Raw genomic sequence first — 21,110 nt, forward strand, 5'->3', positions numbered from 1 at the left:
AGAACTGGGAATTTGTTTTACAAGAAACAAAACATACAATTAAAACTTTTCCTTGAGCTTAAACTGCCCATTTTAACATACACATTGTTTTAGAGTGTTCTTCTATGTAATTTTGAAAGTTCAGACTTCAGAGGGAGAAGAAAGGAACAGTTTGTTCACATTTCCTATTTTTATTTTCTATTTTCAGAACAGGATGTTGGGTGATAAAGAAGAAACCGCCACCCAGGCAGAATGTAAATGTGCTATTACCACTGGCAGGATGTTCAAGTCCCTGAAAGTCCTGAACAAGCAGGGAGATTACACCACCTTCTGGACAAAACTTTTTAAGTCACACAGTTCATATAACGGATGGGATCATGCCAATGAGTTACTCCCCAGGTCCAACCTCATGTTCTACTTCCATGTGAAATTTAGAATTTTCCTCTTCTGCAGAAAACTTTCATGCACAGTGATTCCTCTTGAGAATATTATTTAGGGAAAGCACAAAACTGCTTTAGAGAGTGAGGTGAAAGACTGCATGTCTGGAGTCTCCAAAGTTTTTGAACATTTGAATGTGTTCAAAGTTTTCCCAGATTCAGTTTTAAGAAAGTAGCAGATGCAAAGAAGTGATGCAAAAAAATTTCAGCATATAAATTTAATCTAATCCAAGCTGCTTTTATTTTCACATCAAGAGCACAGATGCTTGTAGGAGAGAGAAGGGTTGTGCATTTGTGCACCAGAGATGAGCAAATGTATTCCCTTTCCAGATACCAGTGACAGCCTTGTCCAGGAAGTACAGGTCATGAGAAGCAAGCAGACTATTAAAAGCTGCACATCACCTTTCTTAATTTTTTCTTTCCTTTCATTTTATGCTGAACAAAGACACAACATAAGATGATCACTGTTCAAGGACACTGCATGAAAAGTGCTGCCTCCCTTCCATCAGACTTCTTCCAACATTTCCTACCCAGACGTTTTGTTCTTGGAGGTTGTGCTGGCAAAGACATCAATTGTGGTTTCTCAGAGAGAAAAAAGAACAGCGGGATCTTCCCTCCCTTTGTTTTCTTCATACCACAGCAACTTTTCCAGCAACGACCTTCAGTTCCAGAACATTTCCAAATGCACAGCATCCACATCTTGCCAGAGCAACCCAAGAATACGGCGGGAGAAAGGCTGCCACAAGAATTTAATACTAAAGGTATCTATCTATCTAAGGCAACGGGGAGGTCTACTAACAAAGTGATGGCCTGGAAGAGGGGATAAGGAAAGAAAGTAAAGCATTTCTTACCCCTCTCCACTTGCAAAGAGTTGTATTCTGATAAGGAGCGGGAAAATGTTCTTTTCCACTTCCAGCACAGGAACCATGAAAAGGCATGCCCCATCTTCAGTGCTGCCCAGGCACAGGAGCAACCTTTGGCACCATGCAAGACTTCCAAGCGTTGCTCCCCGCCTTTTCCTAACTAACTCCTTCAAATAAGGCTTCATCATCTACCTCATGGGATCTCAGCCTTCCAATAAAGACAAATGTCAGCATCTTCCTCCTTACTGTGGTTAAAGAGAAGGGGAAACTTACAAACAGAAAATGTCAAGACTGTGTCACTAGCACTCATGGACAGTAATGGATTTAAAAAATCAGCATGATTGTATTACCCAGGATATACTATTGCAGTTTAAAATATTCCATGTAAATGTGATTCTTCAGGAGAATAACATTTTTGTTGCATTTTCAAAAGAAGCGCATTTTATGGTTGACCAGTATATATATTTTCTTCCAGCTGACAGCATGAGGAATTCCATTGCACCCGATAAAATTCACCATTTGAAAAGCTTAAACCAGTCTTCTTGCTTTAGACTAAGATGTACACATTCTCTATGCAAAATACAACTTTCAGAAAACACTTTTTTTTGCCTGGTACTGGGAAGAAGTGTTTTTATAGGGCTCCTGGTGCCAAAGAAAATTTATGAGCTCCTGCAGAAAGGTGAGACGATAAGGGCTGCTTCTGAGGTAATAAAAGAACATTTTATAGCCTATTCTTTGACATGCTGTAAACTTTTATCCCATACCACAGAATTTGACAAGGCAGAAAAAAATTCCATGTTTTGCTGTCTATAGATAGTGTGTACTTTTCTACCACTTAAACCCACCAAGATACAAAACCCACACGTACCTATTTCAAAACAAACTGTGTAAGTATTCTGGCCACCAGCCAGGCTACTAAAGTGAGCTATCGCCAGCAAAAATGAACAGGACTGAGCAATTATTTTTCCTTCAGTTGTGCTCCTGAAAGTGAGGAGAGATGTAAAGTTATGCTGCAGCTATTCTAGGCCTTTCAAAGAGCTAAGGAATACTTCCAAATCTGAAGTAAATATAATCCAAGGCTCTCCTGTTGGTTCCTATCTGCTCCAATGCTAGGCAGAAAAGAAAGAATAAATTTGGAGCAAATTTTCTTGTATTAGCAAAGAAATCTACTAAACACAGCAAGATCTTTTTTTATTATTATTATTTACTCTACCCATCTATCGATCCATTTATCGATTTCCTATCCTGTCTGCCACCCCCACTCTTCCCTTTGATCTCGTGTCAAGGACAGTTCTGGCTGTCAAGGCAGGAAGAGTTGGTCACTTTAAACAAGACAGGCATTAAAAAAGAGAGTCCTTTCGCAATTCTTGACTTGGTACCAACGTTAAGAAAATAATACTTAATTTCAAGGAGAGAGTGGAAAAGGAGAAAAACAGGAAGATTGTAGCTCTGAAGTATTCTGCAAGATAAAACCAGAATGGTTCCAATGAAAGCTTTAGCACCACAAAAAGCTTTCACATTTTTTCATACATTGATGTAAACCACAGAAGTAAAAATATTTGACATATGGATTAGCTAAGCACGACATTTTTATTAATGCAATGAATAAAATTACCTTCCTAGTGTCCTCTGACGCTAAAATTTCCTGTCATGCAGAATTGCCAACTTCTTTAAACTCACAAAAATTGAGAAAAATTTGGTGTGCATTTCAAATGTGACACCATCAAAAAGAAAAGAAAAAGCCATCACGGAACAAATACACAACAGCTGGCAAGCAAAATATATTAAATATCTCAATAACCAACTGTTAGTGATAATGTCTGAACAAGTCAACTCTTTTAATTTCACTCTTTAAATTTTTTTTGTATTTTACCTTTCTTCACAGTTTCCTTCTACCAGCTCATGTAAAATAAATCATTAGCATCACCAACAATAGAACTTAAGTCTGGATTAAGCAGTTACCTGTGTCATTACATATACAGACACACACTCATATATCTGTGCTCTCTGATGTACCTGTTCCACTATTTGATCAACAGAGCCACTGTTACGCTGACCTTGTGCTTCAGAACAATAGTTGCAAAGTGTTCTTGAAGGTAAAAAGGCTACAGGCTTTGTTTTCCAGCTAGAAGACACTGAGCAAAGAGTTTCTTAATAAATGTTGTTACATGCCGTCTTGGATGAGAAATTTTACTAGACACAGAAGCAAAAAGGCTTGAATATGGCTTACATGGTGAAAAGAAACAAGAGATTAGAAAAAGTTCCCAGATTTCTTGATTTCTATTAGCACCAACCTACAGTGAAGGCTCCCAGTAATAAGAATTTTTCTTGGATAGGAGTTTAGTGATCTCGTGACCACCCACAGCACCTGTAACAAGGGAGGAGGGTCCAAAATTTGGGAAGAAGAAGGGGTTTAACCCAGAACTCCTGCAGACGTATGTTAAATGCACACGTGATTTTATGGGTTTGATGACATCCAGCAGTTTGCTTCCTAAAGCAAAAGGTAGCTGCTTTTCATTTGGTTTAGATGATGATGATGGTGGGACAGCAATCACCAATTTCCGACTCTGGTCTCTAATCTATATGATCTACTAAAGCAATACTGGATGGAAATTGCCTTCCTTTAGCTACTTTTCACTTCAAAGCAGTCCTACAAATCCAGTTTTTGAACTGTGTCTGATCCAGAACCACTTATTGCAGTGGATTTCAGTGCAGAGATTCACTGACCTGGAAGTGAAATCACCTTTCTGTGCCTGGTCCTTCACTGTCCTTTTCTCATCTCAATATATTCAATTGATAAAAGATAAGTTCTGGAAAACCTTTCCTTTCTTTGTGTGAAAAGAGGAAAGACTGCCGTAAGAGTATCTTAGGTGTAGCAGCAGGTCAGCTGTCAATTGTGTATAGATGTAATCTGCAAGGCTTAGTAGCAACAAGAGGTCACAACACAGCTGGGCAGAGTAACATCTCTTCTTCCCAGCACTTCATGATGCAACAGCAGAGGGTGTTGCAGATCAGGTCTAAGGTGCTCTTAGGAGAATTTCTTGCACAGCACTTGGATTTTTTTATTTTTCCTGGCTGATTCTGTTAAGTTTTTCCTAAGCTTTAGCACCAACTCAGAAATAAACTAAAAATAATGAAAAAAGCCCCAAACATACACATGTATGAAAAGAGGAGAGAGTTAACACAAGGGAACTGTTTCCTTTCTATTTTTCTTTGTCAATAAGTGAATGGGAAAAGTAAAATAGAAGTTTAATCTGCAGGGGGAATACTGAAGAGGTGAATCTTCAGACATGACACACCACCAGTCTTACATGCAACTCCCAAAGCAAATCACTGTCTGGAAATAGGGGGTCAAATTTCCCCCAGACACTGGAATAAACATGGAGAAGAGAAAGATTATCCAGCATTTAATGATTCCAGGAGATTGCTTATTTCACATAAAATCAAGACCCTGCATGCTGTCTGTTAGCTTCCCCTATTGTAAGAGAAGTGAGAATCTATGGTGCACAGAACAGCTGAGGAAGTCCCGTAGAGTCCCAAGGAAAAGTCTGCTCACTGCAAAGAGAGCATCCTTTTATTGATCCCCTGCTTCCCTCTTGTCTAACACGCCCATGGGAAAACCTTGGGCTCTGAGTTGTGTAAATCTTTAGGAAAACTTCCACATACTACAAACATAAGCCTTTTTCATTTTAATTTACAAAAAAAGAAAGAGAAATAACTGATCCAAACCTGGGCACTGTTCTCATGTCAATGCCATACCATGCTCTTCTTATGTCATTGTTGAACAAAACAGCTCTATGGCTGTGTACAGCTCCAGAACAAAGTAACACACACACCTTATAAATAGCTGCCTTAACTGCTTTATTGAAAGCAGATAATGACCCAGTAAAATCATGTTCAGAGGAGGAATGCCACGCTTTCCCTGTAATATCTGTATCACTGTTAAATACAAAACCTTCAAAGATGCATCCTGGGGGCAAGGATTGGTGGACAGTCACCCAAAATTGCTGGTTACAGACAGAAAACCATGATTTCTCCAAAGTGACATATTACTGTGGTAGCTGCTCTCAATCAAAAGCCAACCATCATCTGCATGCATTACAAACAACATTAAATACTCGATCCATGTGTTTTTAACACACAACTTGGTACAAACCACACATTTCAGTGGCTGTAGGCATTTCACATTGACATGAATGCAACGGAGTCACCAAGCAAAAGGGGAATTTTTACCCCATCCTGGTTCATATGATGTTGATAGCCCAGCCAAACATAAGCAGGAAATCAGTTCTGCCAGAATGACATGCACAGCCCCACAGAAACATCGTATTTCTTGGTTTAGGCGTAGGACACAAGACTGCTTTCTAAAGACGTTAACAATAAATAAGCATTGGGAGGGATGGACTGATGCAGAGAAGAGAGAACCCTTTCAGACTGGCTGTGGGGTGCAAATTAAGGGGTAGATTAAGCTCTCTCTGTTTCAATTTCTCTACTCAAGTATCCTAAGTCTTTTTCCCCAGCATGCTTTGTACTTAAAGTGCCGTAAATACACATTCTTCTTTGTACTTTACCTAAACTCAGTTTAACTGAAGTTTCATTTCATTTCAACTCTTAGTCAAGGTTGAGGGAAAATAAATATCCTGGTGCTGGAGAATCTCCAAAGCGTCCAGATGCCCAAACCACTTCTTGCAGTTTTACTTTGGTAGATATTGCTGACACCATTATGAGAATATTTTGACAGTATTATTTGACAGCTGAATATGACAGAATTAAAAGAAGAGAAAGCCACTCCAGTGGTAAAGTGGAAGCTTTCTGACATGTGACAAGGTCCCTGGAGAACCAAGTGCTTGCCAGGGAATGAAAACCACACAGCAACATTGAGAAAAAAAAGCAGAATATGTACCCTTCCCCATCAATCATACCTGCTCCCTAAAAGGGAGATAGATCTCTTCATTGACTAAACAAGACAAACACGTACCTTTCAGCAGCCATGCAGATTTTGCCAAAGTTTCTGTAAAATAGCTTTTTAATGGAAAAAGTTACCTGGGTTTTTGTAGATGCTAAGCACATCCTTGAAATAATGAGGTAAGAATCTTTCTAATAAAAGCAGCACATCCTCCAACTCCTCCAGAATGCCCACAAGTAGAAAATTCTCATTAACGTTCAGCTTTGCTCTTTCAAGGGCCCATTCACCAGGCTCCCTGCATGAAATTAAGAGAGGGAGAGAAGTGAGAAAAAAAGTGTTTAAATACGTACTTATTTCAGAAATTCAAGCCCAGAACATAACTGAATCAAAAAATATTCCGTGCTGCACTTCCAACAGAACATAAGAAGCCCCTACCAAACCCGAGTGGCTTACTGAGCTTTCCTGTACATATAGAATTGGTTTGGCGTGTTAAAACATGATCACATTAGGACATTAAGAAATGTGTGGAAATACTCTGTTCTGAAGACATCTCTCACCAAGTTGTTCATACACTCAAACTTGTGAACTCCTCTATTTCAACTCAGAAGCATGACCCATCTCATGGGAGGATGACTGCCCTAGGTGATGAAGGGTGCTAAGGGGTGGCGGTGTCCCTGAGCCACATCAGGAAAACTGCTGCAAGCGACCACTGCCTTCTGTTACACAGTGAGTACTACACAGTAGGCTACTGGCCTGTTTCCCACTTTGTCCTTCCTTTTAACTTCTGCCAAAGTCTCCAAGAGCTTCCCTTCGCCTTCCATTACCCCTGATGGCCCTGTTGGCTCTGCTACAGATTTCACATTTATTTACTCTGACTGATACTGGGTTTGAAGATCAGCTTAGGGTTATTTTGTCTTTTCCTCCAGTAGGAGAAGTGGCAGGACATCAGTAAAACTTTATGCTTCTTCCTTAGTTTCCTGGAAGCAGAATTTGGTTAGACAAGCATATGAATCAGAAATCACTTAGGCTAATTTATATTAGTTATGTCCTGGAAGTGGCAGTCAGCATTCATTTTGATGCCAGATATAATGCCAGTGTCCCAAATTAAAGGAAACCAGCTTTTTCACTGGGCCCACATGGTATGATGAACACCTGAGTCACATATGCTACCAGAGAGTGGCTGGAGATTGCACCTCTTCTCTGGCTCCATAAAGCTATTGCAAATTCTATGCAATAGTGAATTAAACAATATTTGTCAGAATGTCTTTTGATAATGTTTGGAAAAGCTTATTGTTTTATACTCCTGCTAGAGCAGACTTGGAGTAGGTTTTTCATTTCCTACCATTTTCTGTGCACTGATTCATTTTCTGGAAGAGCAGAGCAGCCTAACAAATCTTACAGGCTTCCTTCTTGCAGCTCCTTGTGAGACTACGAAGTACCTGAAGGAAGGGCATGATAGGAAACCCATCTATAACAAGCTATAAACCAGTACTTCAACATACTGCTTAGGAACCTCGTAGAGCTTTGTGGTGAAAGTACTCAGGTATGTGACTGTTGTTAATGGGATTACTCTTGCACACAAGTTAAATATGCAACCATAAGCATTTGCAAATGAGGCCAAAATACATTAAGAAAAAATGTGTAATGAAAATGAAGTCATGCATCTGTTTTGCTTCTTAATCATAACTTCACTTACGCCAAAAAACTAAAGCAGGATTTTACAGCAAAGATACTTAGAAACTGAGACATAAGACAGAACACTTTTTCACTTGTTATTACTGCTCAAAAAAAGCATGGCTTTTGAAAGAAATTTTTTAAAAACATCTGCAGTTGTTCCACTATGGAAAAGCAGTAACAATAAATAAATAGAATACCTCGAAGCTGAACAAACCTAATAAAGAATATGCTGTCACTAACAATACTGAAGTATTCGAAAACAGGAAGATATTTAAAATCACTGACATATTGTTACATTAAAGTTTACTATGCAGAATCAGTAATACAGCAATATGAGAATAGACACATTAAAAAAGCTAGGTCAATTACAGCAGTATAAGGCTGCACTTTATAAGTTTTAAACACGATTACTATTTCTTACATGGACATAGAAACCTGGAATTCCTCATACGTAGACCTGATACGAGCATCTAAGCACAGCTAAAACATGTATTACAGAATTACAGTGCAGTAAAATGAGGAACGATCACACACAGTCACTGGAATTCTCACCTTGCCAACCCAGAAATTTCCACATAAATACCTCCAGATTTGATGAATTATTCAAGTATTACATCAAGAAAAAAAGAACAGAACTACCTTTGCATTCCCCTCCTTACACCAACATATATGCATGCAGTTGCCACATGCAGCGCTACATCGTACTTATACTTTTCTCTTCAAGTAACTGTTGCCTCTCTATTACCAGCCTCTGACAAAATGCTGGCAATAGCTATTGCTGAACAAATTGGGATATCTTGTACATGTTTACCTGCATCTTGGATGCTGTCCACAGAAATATGGTATGATGTAAAATAACCTGGGATTGGAACATTCAGGGTAGTTTTCAAGGATACATACATTAATGTCCTGTGGGGGAGGAAAGGAAAAAAATTAAGGAAAGAAAGAGAGGTCAAATACTGCATTTTCCTTTCTCTATTAACCAGTGTTTTCTTTATCTCATATTTTTTACAGTCATCTCGGAGTCAAAGAACTGTGCTGAGGTTATCCCACATACCTTAAAAGTAATGTACTAGTCAATATATCTACTTCTAAACATCATTAGAAATATTCAGGAGGGAAAAAAAAATATGAAAACCCACATATTTTTTTTTTTTCTACAAAGAACACAATTATTATATTGAGGTTTCCCCATGATTCAAAGCGGGGCACCTGGATCAACTTTCATATTGAGTTATATTTAAAATATTCAGAATATTATTTTCAGACACTTCTTTCTTCTAAATACACCCGGGGGAAAATTCTGAAGTAGCCAGAATAAATCAAATTGAGACAACAATTTTTTAATTTTTTTTTTCCCATTCTCCTGCATTCAATGACTGGAGTGATCAAACATCAGCTGTAATTTCCCCAGCTCGCTCTTGATAGAAAAACATACATCACTTTTGATTAGAATTCTGTTCGTTCATCAGATGTTCAGAATTGAGCCTGTTGTGTAAACCCCCACTGAGAAAAGCATTTATTAGAAAGTATTTGTCATTTTCCTGATTTATTGTTCATCTAATGAGGAGCTATTTATCATTTTTCAAAGACTAGGCATAGCTACTGAACCCTGAGGAACTGTATTCCATTTCTAGCTTTACCATAGTGCAGTAATAAGTGTACCCGCAAGCAAACTGAATTCCACTACCCTTATCTAGTCTAATAGACCCTTACTCTGCAAGCAGACCCACTGACTGCAAAGAGATGTACAGGACAAAGAATGAAAATGCCAGACAAAATAAGAGAAAATGAAAGGATCTCATCTTTGCAAAACCTTCTTTCTTATTTAAAGATGTGTGTCTTCATAATGCAATAAGTTTGATGTGCATCAGTATCAAACCAATGACTAATCAATCCATTCTTCATCAGTAAGTAAAATGCGATAGACAACACACCCTCTGGAAGACAGCAGTGCTCAGCAGCACAGGAGACATGGAGATCATCCACTGCTCTCCCGGGGCAGCATGGGGTACAAGCCTCCAGCCGCAGCATCTGCTTCCGAGATCTCAGCGCAGAAAAGCTCTTACCAGAACTTCAGCCCTCATGCCTAACTTCACTAGTGACACATTTGGGTCTGTAAGCCTTTTAAAGCACACTCCTATTTCCTGCTCTGTCTTACATGTATGCATATCAGATTTTACAAGTACATTAGAAGATCCTGGGCTGGGAAGTAAATCATATGGTGAGGAACCATCAAAGACAGCAACATAAAAATTGCCAAGTGGAATATGAACAACCCGATCTCCCTTCTCCCCCCAGTGTATTCAAACATACTGATAAGGGCTTGCCTTAAATACATGAGAAAATTCATGGTCAAGGCTTGAATTTTGGCATTCAAGCCTCTAACCTGAAACTAACCAGCCTCCCATTCTCAGTCCTATGAATATTACTGAGAAACCTACTGGTGGCACAGGGAATGTGTCCCTCCTATCATATAAAGAATTTTAAAATAGCAGTTCTTTAAGGTTTATTGTGCTTTTACTATAGACACCATCAGACATGTTTTCAGGGATGCTTTTAGCTCTTACTGATATGGTTTAGTAGTGAACTTGCCAGTCCTGGGGTAAAGGTTGGACTTGATGATCTTAAAAGTCTTTTTACAACCTCGGTGATTCTATGGTTCTATACTTTCAGTTTCCACAAGAACCTGCAGAGACCTGCAATGAATTCATAAATTGATTGGACTTTTAAAAAATCTGAAATATTGTCCTGAGAATACCGAAAAACATGTTCAAGCCAGCTTGTACTCGATTGATGGATTAACTGAAAGGCAGAAACACCTACATAAGATGTAAAATTCATTAGTAACACCCAGCCAAGAACCATTCATCTTTTCTCTGAAAAGAGCAAACTTTAAAGTATTTTTTGTAGAACAATATCAATTTACTTAAGTTAATGTCTATAACTCACAGCAAATACTGTACCATTTACAAAAATAGGCGACCTTAGCTTTGAGAGATTTTTTTCCCCTCCTAATATAAAATCTTAAGGATACTGGAGGAAATAAGAAGAGCTTTTTTGTCCACTAGAATTAACACCTAAGTTTTTCAAAATAAGAAATAATTACTTGGCTTCAGAGCATTCCCTATTTCTTGATCTTCAGTGTCCCAACCATAAACTATATAACCACCAGGTTCCACCATGGATGTACAGCAATTATAAGTATGCCTAAAAATTTAAAATTAAGAATCATAAGTCAAATAAAGACATCCCTTACAGGTATATTTCCATGAACCATCCCTTATCTATGGGAAGCCATAAAAACAGCCTTTCTCTCACAACCAAAATGAAAAATATGACATGTTGTCTTTCCATGCCCTGCCCTTGTGGGATACTGCAGCTCCTGTGAAGCCAGGAGACTGTGCTTACAGCCCAGCCATGGTGCATGCTCTTACTTCAGTCTGAAGGATGTAGATGTGAAGCTGAGGTGTGTCATGAAGGCTACAGAGGAAACAGCGACCTAAATAAATACCTTTCAAGTTTCCATAATGGGAAAAGAAATGAAACGACACGGAAAACCAGCAAGTGAGCCCAGCCCAGGGTGACATCTGCTCACAAGGTTGTTCTTCATACGCCACTACAGTCAGTGCTGCAGTCTAGTCCTCACCATTACCAGCCAAGGAAAATCCTCCTGCTCTGCTGAAAGCCCCCGAGAATCCTCTCATGCCTTGTAAACTGTTTTCTCACATACTTGCTTGGTGCTTGTAAAGAGGTCAAACTGACCGCTACATCCTGAGGACAACGTTGCATCATATGAACTAAATACAACCACACTGAAAAAAGAAATATAAAGCCCGCCAATGGATTGCACAGAGTGACGGGGAAATAAATGGAAACATCACAGCTCAGAAAAGGGCTCAGGAGTGTAAATATGGAAAAGCACAACGTTCTACTTTGTAAGGCTGCAGAAAGACACTGGAAAATCAAGGTATAGTTGGCACTAAGGTTTTCAAATATAAATGCAACATGACTTACTAAATCTTATTTCGGAGCACAAATTATTTATATATTTTTTATGGAAAGTAAACTATAATGCAACACATTTTTGACCCTAATTAGAGGTGATTTTGCTTCACTAGGTGACATTTAACGTTTCAATTCAATCTGAATCAAGTATTAGGGTAACACACAACAGCAAGATGACCTAATTTCTTTAAAATTCTGGAGGGATTTGATACTTGTTTGTGCATCTATGCTAACGGCACTGGCAGCAGATGGCTGTGAGGTGGGCATCACCTCCCAGACCAGCACTGCTAACACAGACGAAGCCAAGTGGCTCCCAGCCCATGTTGTTGTAGCACTGAGCCCCTCCAAGCAGGGCTACCGTGTGGGGTGATTTGTGCCAAACTGGGTGGGATGATGACCCTCTAGAAATGACAACAACCTGGACAAGTCTATTGGACACCAGTGGAAGGCTGCAGAGTGAGCAATTGACACTTTGGGGAGAAGCTCCATGAGATGGCAGAGATGGTCTAGCTAACCAAAACATGGGTTTCTATCCCCAAACAACCCCCTGCACCAGCTGTGATTGCTCCTTCACTCCTGTGCAGGCTCTACCAGCTCAGAAAGTAACAGAAATCCTTTTCTTTCCCTCCATCTCTTTCTGGTCTTTTACCAGAGTGAACAAAGCAGAGTTTGCTCAGGAAAATTCCACCCCAGCACTCCAACTGCACAGGCCACGTCCCCCTCCAAGCGATGCAAGTGACATTTAATGCTATTGTAACAACTGAGAAAGAGTCACCAGAGCATGTGGCCATTTCACCCCAGCACCGACTGTTCCCCGATGCCCAAATTCTGCCAACTTTGCAAGAGCCACTCATGCTCCCAGCATCGTCGTCCATAGCACCATGAAATCCATAGATGCCAGGGATTTCTCTCTTCTTAGCTACCTGGTAGATCTCATGTAGTTACTGACAAGATAGCAGAGGTGGACCTCGTGTTTCACTCTGAAGAGGATCAAAACTGCTGCAAAAGAGGACTATAGCTGTAAGAGATATCCAGGCTAATCCTCTGGTGGGTCCACAGAACAGATTAAGGTCTGCCCTGTGAAGACAGATGTTACAGCAGATGGAGGCCAGTGACAGGATTTTGAGAACTGGAGCATGGAACAGGGAAGTGCCTGGAGCACCAAGTAGGTCAAACTGTGTTCCCTGAAGACAACCTCTTCTAGCTGGCTTTAACCATCACTTTCCTGCTTAAAAGTCAAGAGGCAGGCTGCTTTACAATAAACGAACTGTACATTTGAAAGCTGAGCTTAAGATTTACAATTTAGAATTAGTTTTCAGTCACAGATAATACTTCTTTAAACTCTTTCTCACTTAGCGCATCTGCTTTTGGAGAGAGACACTTCTGAACACTTTTGTACAGCTCTTGAAAGGCCGCACAGACGTTTCACACCTCTGTGGGTATGCAAGTTCCTTTCCTTTGCATATTTTTCAGGAGTTGAAATATGCTCTAAGAAAAAAAAAAAAAAAAATCCTTGATCTCTTTAATTCCTAGGAAACCCTCATGATCATTTCAACTGCTCTTTGCCTTCAGCTAGATCAAGTGTTTGACAAAAAGCAGAAGCAAAAGCAACTGGAGAACAAAGAGAAGAGCCCTCTCATCACCCATACTGTCCTGTAAAACAATGTGCTCTGATCAATATGTTGGACTTTTCCCTCAAAAATAATTTCTCACTTATTATCTGGAAACAGATTCTCTTCCCTTCTTCTCTTTTCCAATTTTTCAGATGCTTCCTACAACCACCACTTCTGTAAGCAAATCATTAGTTAACCATGTGCTTTGGCACATGGGGATGTTTACCTACAAACTACAATAAAGTCAACCACTTGCAGACGACTGGCATTTGTGGCAAGAGAACAGAAGTCCCAAACAGAAGTCCTGGGGACCAAGGGACAGTGACAGCATGCTCTCAGTAGCCAAGGGGTACAAAGGCCAACCTGACATCTTGCAGAAAGCCCCTGAGAGTCCCTGTGAAATAATGATCAGACCCTACTATGTTTTCCTCATTATTCAGTAGCCTATTTTTGAAAGGACTCTTATGAAAAGTTACCATATACACAGTAGTTCTGGGGAAACAGCAGAGAGCTACAGATGGAGGCAACATTCAAGTGTCCATACTTCAGCTCTTCTCCATATTAGCTGTCTAGCTAGGCTACTGCAAGCCAAAAGGCTCCAAAGACATTTTGATCCCTCTCTGAGAGCAAGCTCCCTCTCTGATATTACTGGTCTGAGTAGCAAGTCACATCAATATGGTGGCTTGAAGTCAACCAACCATGTATACAAGAAAAAAAAGTATATTAAACCAGTCTGCTTTGAAAAATCTTTCTTTAAAGAAAAATACACTTTAGAAACTTGAAAAAACCCCATAGTTCTCCAATGTTTAATCTAAATAAAATTAAAGGAAAATAAGCATTTTCGTTCATTCTCTAGCATGGCACACTCATGAGCAGGACTGCTACAGTTTCCTCTTCCGAGTCTCCATCTCAGAGACCTGATGGATGGAGAAGCCGGGCCAGACAGTTCTCCTTCCCTCCAGGCAGGGGAAAGTTCACCAGACATCTCAAGAAAGGGTGGAAGAAGCTTCCTGCAAGTCCTTAGGTGACTTGAGAAAGTAAAATCTCAAAATACTTCTGGTACTTGTGATAAAACCTTGGAAACCCTGGAAATAGGGTTGTTCAGTTTCATTTCCAGCGAATGAGTTTTTGACAAGTAGCATGTTTAGATTGAAAATGAACTTACCTCTGTATCCAAAACAGCATCCAAACTTAAAGGTTTGAGTAGATCAGCCTGCTGTTATCTATGCGTAGTATGACAGCATTCTCAAAGACAAAAATAGCTTTAATTTAGACAACACATACAGTCATCTCCTCTCTGCCCCATTTCCTTGGCGTGTGCAAAGTACACCTTGACAGTGCACCACTGAGCAGCATCAATGCTGTAACTCCCCACAGCTCTCTGCTAAGCCTTCTTCACCTATGGTTACAAGCCCAGCCTAGAGACTTACACTAAATATTTATCATGCTCTGGGGTAGCACATTAATGCTGCATTTGAAAGAGAGGATGGGAAGCTGACAGAAGCCTTTGCAACTATGGATGAGTTGAGATCAACCCGAAATATCAGCAGAGACAGTATAACAAGGAATATATACATCTTCTATTCCTTCCTTGATATTTTTCCTTAGTAACTGAATTGGCAAGACTAGACATTTACACTTGAAAGTTATTGAAATTTTATTTTGTTCCATAATATGACATTTTTTCTTTAAATAAAAAAGTCTGTACTGTAAGAGTACACTTATTCAAGAGAAATTTCTATTATGAAAATCTGGAGAAAAAGATAAAAGATATGAAGGCTGGTTCAGTTAAGTTTTCTTTTAATTGTGCTCCACTGAGGAAACTTGACTTGTTAAAGCTAGCGTAGGGTAGCTTATGGCCTGTTTAGATTCAATCTGTGCTGTCTCTACATCAGCCCCACCAAAGCTACTCTATCATTCCTCTTCCTCAGCTAGATGAAAAGCTTGTGGATTGACATAAGGACAGGGAGAGATCACTCACCAATTACCATCATGGGCAACAGAAGGTTGCTTCTCCCAGAAGCCATCCCTGTAGCTCCCTCGCTACCAAAACCTTGCCACGCAAATCCAATACATTTTTGTAGAGGACAATTCTGGGTTTTCTTTGAATTGACTTTCCACTTTTTTCTGGCAAAATAAGTGTTTTTCATTTTCCCCCCCAGACCACATAAGCAAATAGGCTGCCAAGTTTCATTCCCACTTTTTTTTTCTTTTTGAATGACTCTTGGCTGAGCTAATTTGGCTGGCTTTTCTGCCAACAATGCATTCAGCATCTTCCTGGCATCTTAGCAAGTGAAGCAGCAGCTAACAAAACAGCTAATCTTCTGCTAACCATCTACATTTTCATTTAGTGCAGGCATAAATTATTCATTCATATATAAAGTTTTGATGGCATTAACACAGCAGAGGTGATGAAGTATGCCCACAACACTTCTATTTAGATGTGACAAACATTAAACACACTTGCAGATCCCAATTTTCTAACTTGTAATAAGGTACATAACTGAGAAAATATGCAGGTGGACATACTTCTCTCATCTCTGTATCAGAAATCATGTTGGTAATCTTTCAAAGACCAGTGTTATTGTTTACAATGGAATCACTTCTTAGTTGTGCACCTTCTCATACCTTTATTTTCCAACTTCTGTATTTTTCACCAACAATAGTATGGGAAATATACGAAAAAATAGAAACAAATTATGCCAAAAAATGGGAGAGTGCCTGCCAGCTGGAAGAAGTGTATAAGCATTAAATAACTATCCTGTCACAGAGGGCACGGATCCAGAAGACCAAAAATACAGACCATTATACTGCAATCAAGAATGAACTCCAATGGCAACTGACAGCAGGGAGATAGTTCGTCTGTTAATTCTGTTTGCTAACACCTCTCTGTAAAAAAACATGGAAAATAAGGCTGCTTGGATTATGACCCTTAATAAAGTCAATTAGGGATGGCACACATTCAATTCTGCAAATGCTGAGCAGGAAGTAGTCCCAACCTCAAGATTTTCTCAGCCCTTCCTAACTCAGCACTGCTGGATCCTAGCCTACAGATGCCTGTGAGAAAAGCAGCGAATCAACAGATACACCCAGGAATTTACACTCACAAAAAGTAGTTCTGGGGCAAAGATGAAGTTATTCCCTGACAGATGACAGACTCACCTTGAGCTGACTCTGAGGCTGAAGTCAGTGGGCTGGAAGTGAACAGAAATGCAGCTGGTGGGTGAGGGTCCTCCTGGCAGGATGGCCTCACCATACCCGGTGATGCAGCACAGCCCTGGCTGCTCCCAGCCTGACAACAAAGGCTCCTACAGAAGACCCAGGGCATTGAGAAGCGTTTTAGTCCATCCTTTAATAAGGGAGAACCAAGTTTATCTGAACTAGGGTTGCCATTTCTCCAATCTGTTCATAAAAATGTTCGTATCTGCTCCGATTTGTATTAGTAGTTTACTGCTCTGTCAGAAAACCTTTACTAGTATCTGACACAAAACCACCTTAATGCAATTTAAGGAAACCCCTTTTGTCTTAATCTCGATGAACACAAGGAATAACTGCAGCTCATCTGCCTCATAGCTCATTTTTATTCAGCTGAAGATTTACATTTCCCTACAGTATTTCAAGACCATCTTCTGGACTCTTCAATTTCTTACAAGTCCTAGAAGAGAACACTTCTTAACTTAGGCTTTTTCAGCAATAAATGAAGCAGAAAAGACCCTGCTGGTGACTTACTTAAGTTCTCATCTGAACAAGAGTGTTCTATGGAGGAAATGAAAGAATAATTTTATGTCTCTGGCTCCTGGAATCCAGCATCTTCTGTTTAACTTGAAATGCTGGATCCCAGAAAACATTTGGGCTGCATATTTAAAAAAAAAACCAACCCAAATAGGAGAAGACACAGAGGAAATCATTGTATAACACTGCAGATCATCACCTCTGTAATACATCACCCTGTTAATGTCAAAAGCCTCGTTGTCCAGCCAAGCACATTGTAATACTAAAATTCAGTGTGTCCTGGATTAAGAGCAAGTCCTCCTCATAACTGAGTAGTGATAAGCATTACAGATTGCCCAGAATGAAAAATCATGTCATGAAAAATACCATAGGAAATCTGGGATGCTTTCACATATAGCAAAGGGCCCTATCGAGAGGGCATAAGTCAGGAAAATGAGTCTCAAATTGAAGTGATAGTCAAAGCTGCTTTAGAAAAAGTGGATAAAATGAACTGAAGATTGCCAGACCCAGCCAGTAGTAGCCAACACTCTAATGAAGTGAGGTCAGCAGAGAAAGCTGTGCCTCTCCGACTTCCAACAGGTCTTTGATTCAGTCACTGAAGATGTGATAAATGCAGTCCTGTGTTCCTAAATTCTCAAGGCAAAACCCCCAAACAATAAAAGATAGGTTGATAAAGGATAGGAAGCTAAGGACAGGAACAAACTGGCCAGTTTTCTTAGTGAAAGAGAACACTGAGTAGTGCTGCACAGCATCTGTGCTGAGGCATCTCTTGTGCATAACAAAGAGGGGTTAACGGTGAAGTAGCAATTTTTTAAGGAAATATTCATCAGAGCGGATAAGAAATCTGACCTGAAGGAGTTACCTTTTATTGCCAATTAGGCAATAAAATGCTGGAAGAGATTCAGTGCTGGTAAATGCGTAAGTCCCTGTAACAGACTACTCTGGATGACAAAGGTGTAACTAAGTTTTAAAAATAAACAAACAACAAAACCTAAAATAATAATAATAAATAAATAAATAAAAAGCTATATTCATAGGAAAAGGTCTGTCAAGGGTACCAAACACAGATACGGAGGTGATATCTGGCTCAAGAAGTTGGTAAACTGAAGAACATCAGAAGTTGGGAGGACACTGGAGGAGAAGCAACACTTCAGCCTGTCCCCAGTTAGCACCATCTTCCCTAGCTGAGCTGGATGGTGCTCATGTCTCAAGAAGGGCTTAATGCAGTAAGTCCAGACTTTTACATATAACACAATGTCGTTTGCACAGGCATGACAGGATTTAAATGTTTCAAACTATTGCTTTGTTGCTACAATACAGGAAATCCTATGTTAATAACAAGACATTTCTGCAGGTCACATTTTTCTCACATTTTCTTTCCTAGGTCAAATGTTCTCATTCCAGTACAGCTTGACTACAGGCACAGAAACTGTGCTCAGCAGATTTTAGCCCAGACCTCAAAAATGCATATACTAACAGAAACACATTTAAGTTCTACAAATGACACATCATCTTGAAGCTAGCATTACACTGTTTTTAGTAGGGGTCCACAAAAGATGGTTTTAACAATACAAAGTTTAGAAGATGCCTACTAAAACAAGTATTAGAGTACTGAATGTTAAAGATGTCACGAGAGAGAAGCAATCCATGAGCCAGAAGAAAATTAGTTTCATTGGCAACGAGCATTAAATATTATTGTTTTCATAGATCCCATCAAGACAGAGCCTAAACAAACAAGAGAGATCATTCCATTTGCATATGTTTTTACAGAACTTCATGTGACAAGAATTAGGGAGGAAAATGCTTACTTTCTTCAAAATGAAAAGATTAAATACATGGATAAGGAAGATATGCCACAACATATAAAAAAAAAATAGTGACTGCAGCCTTCAGAAAAGCAGTATTTCTTCTAATTATTAAGCTTCTCTCATCTGCAGATGATGAATGAATTTCTCATTAAACAAAATGAACACTGGCTAGCTGATGCATCTTAAAAAGTTTTATTTCAACATACTGCTCAGTTATAGCTTAGATTATTTGCTCTCATGCATTCCAGTGATACACTTCCATTTCACTAATGCTAAAGGGAGAGGGATTGTACCCAACAGCTCGTGATGTGCACCTGAAATAATCCAGTCACATCAAGTACACTGCCTAGCAAAAAAGAAAAAGAACCAAAACCTGCTGCTGACATCTCCATTGAAGAAAATAAAATATATGATGATCATCATGTAGCACAGGTTATAAATTTATTTGGTTTTGCCCATTTTTTAAAGTTAGATGATAAAACACAAAAGCATAGTACTGAGTTTTAAAGAAAACAACCAACCAACTGGCTTTCTCATAGCAGCAAGGTCTGAATGTTTCCTATGTCCCCTTAACCTACCACATTTGTGGTGGCACTTTACCACAAGCCTCTTGAATGTTGAGAGAAGAGCTAGAAGTGCGAGTTGTGTGCTAATTCTGATTTCTTATCAGTCTTTTGCCCAGTGGTTGACTGACTTTAAATGTCTCCATGTCTCAGGGCTGAAGTGCAAAATGAGATGCAGAGCAGAGAAGGAAACCACACTGTTTCTGCATGTGGCTTCCCTGATGCTGCAACTGAGGATGGTTTCTGCTCTGCTGCCCCTATCTAATTTCCCTAGCTATAATCTTTTCCCTGGTGAACAGCTTTTCTGGAAAATTACTAATACTTTGCATCATTCATAGCACTGCCATTCCGAATAGCAGCCACAAAATGGAACAAACATATTGATTCCACATTTCAGTTTGACAATACCATCACTGTATTCACAATTCCAGGTAGTTAAAAACTAAAATTACAAGGTTTGGAGGTGTAATTAATGTTCCTATTTGCTTTTTTTTTTTTTTAATTATTTTTTGAACCTTAAGTCATCAGCTTAAGTTCTTTTCTACAACTATGAAAAACAAAACCATGTCTCCTTCCCCACAGGGAAAGCCAGAATCTCTCAATCCTCTCATGTCAGGCACTACAGCTTCAAAAAGTACAGCAAATAGCAAGATCAATAATACAATCATGGTAGTAACTCTGCTAGCAGGAGGGGAAAAGTGTAAAATCTGCCTTTTTTCTTTTTTGTTTATCAAAGACAAAGAAGTTCTTTACAGTGAGGATGATGAGGCACTGGAACAGGTTGCTCAAAGAAGTGCTAAATGCTCCATCCCTGGCAGTGTTCAAGGCCAGGCTGGACAGGGCCTTGAGCAACATGGTTTAGTGTGTGGTTTCCCTGCTGATGGCAGGGGGGTTGGAACTAGATGATCTTAAGATCCTTTCCAACTCAAACTATTCTATGATTCTGTGACATCATCTCTTTGGATTATATTCTGAAGAAATTTATTTTATTTTCTTCAAATGCTAGTGAGCACTTTTGATTTTTCCTTTTAAGACAACAGAAAAATAACGTCTGAAAAAAAAAAAAAGAAAAGAAAAAATTTTCATTTAGCAATCCATACTCACCATGGAAAGTTTCCTATTCCTATTTGCCACCAGTTAGTGGATTTTTCCCCAAGAAAAAGGAAATTACTCTTGACAAGCTTCAGTTATGAATAGTGGCTGGCTTTGCCTGGATCAGAGTTCATAGGAAAAAGTTGTGTTCAAGGTAACCTGACTAGACTGGATTTCAATCATTCACTGAGCAGTAGGCAGCTTTGCTGAAACAATGGCAGTTCGTTTTCCAGAATTCAGAACAACAAATAATCAGCTGAACATCCTTTGTTGGGGTTTTTTGGGTGTTCTATGTCTGATTTTATGTAAAGCAAATATAGTTACAATGGAAAGAGGTGCTTTGAAAATACTAGTCAGTATGAAAAAGAAAATGAATGCTTAGAATAAAAATCAGAAGTGAAGGCTGCTTTTACTTCAAAGGAGAATTTCCCT

The 21,110-nt window shown here is 39.3% G+C and overlaps 1 protein-coding gene across 1 annotated transcript in view; it reads right to left on the reverse strand.

Annotated features, from left to right (window-relative positions):
• Nucleotides 1–21,110, reverse strand: part of UST (uronyl-2-sulfotransferase) — a gene marked incomplete at its 5' end in the record, with an annotated part of 141,098 nt that overhangs the window by 22,353 nt on the left and 97,635 nt on the right. Inside the window, 2 exons of the mRNA XM_010018040.1 lie at nucleotides 6,323–6,480; nucleotides 8,674–8,771. Of these exons, the coding sequence (XP_010016342.1) occupies nucleotides 6,323–6,480; nucleotides 8,674–8,771 (256 nt within the window). The remainder of the gene's footprint in view (nucleotides 1–6,322; nucleotides 6,481–8,673; nucleotides 8,772–21,110) is intronic.

Source organism: Nestor notabilis, unplaced genomic scaffold (assembly GCF_000696875.1).
Source record: "Nestor notabilis isolate BGI_N333 unplaced genomic scaffold, ASM69687v1 scaffold1867, whole genome shotgun sequence".
NCBI lineage: Eukaryota > Metazoa > Chordata > Aves > Psittaciformes > Psittacidae > Nestor > Nestor notabilis.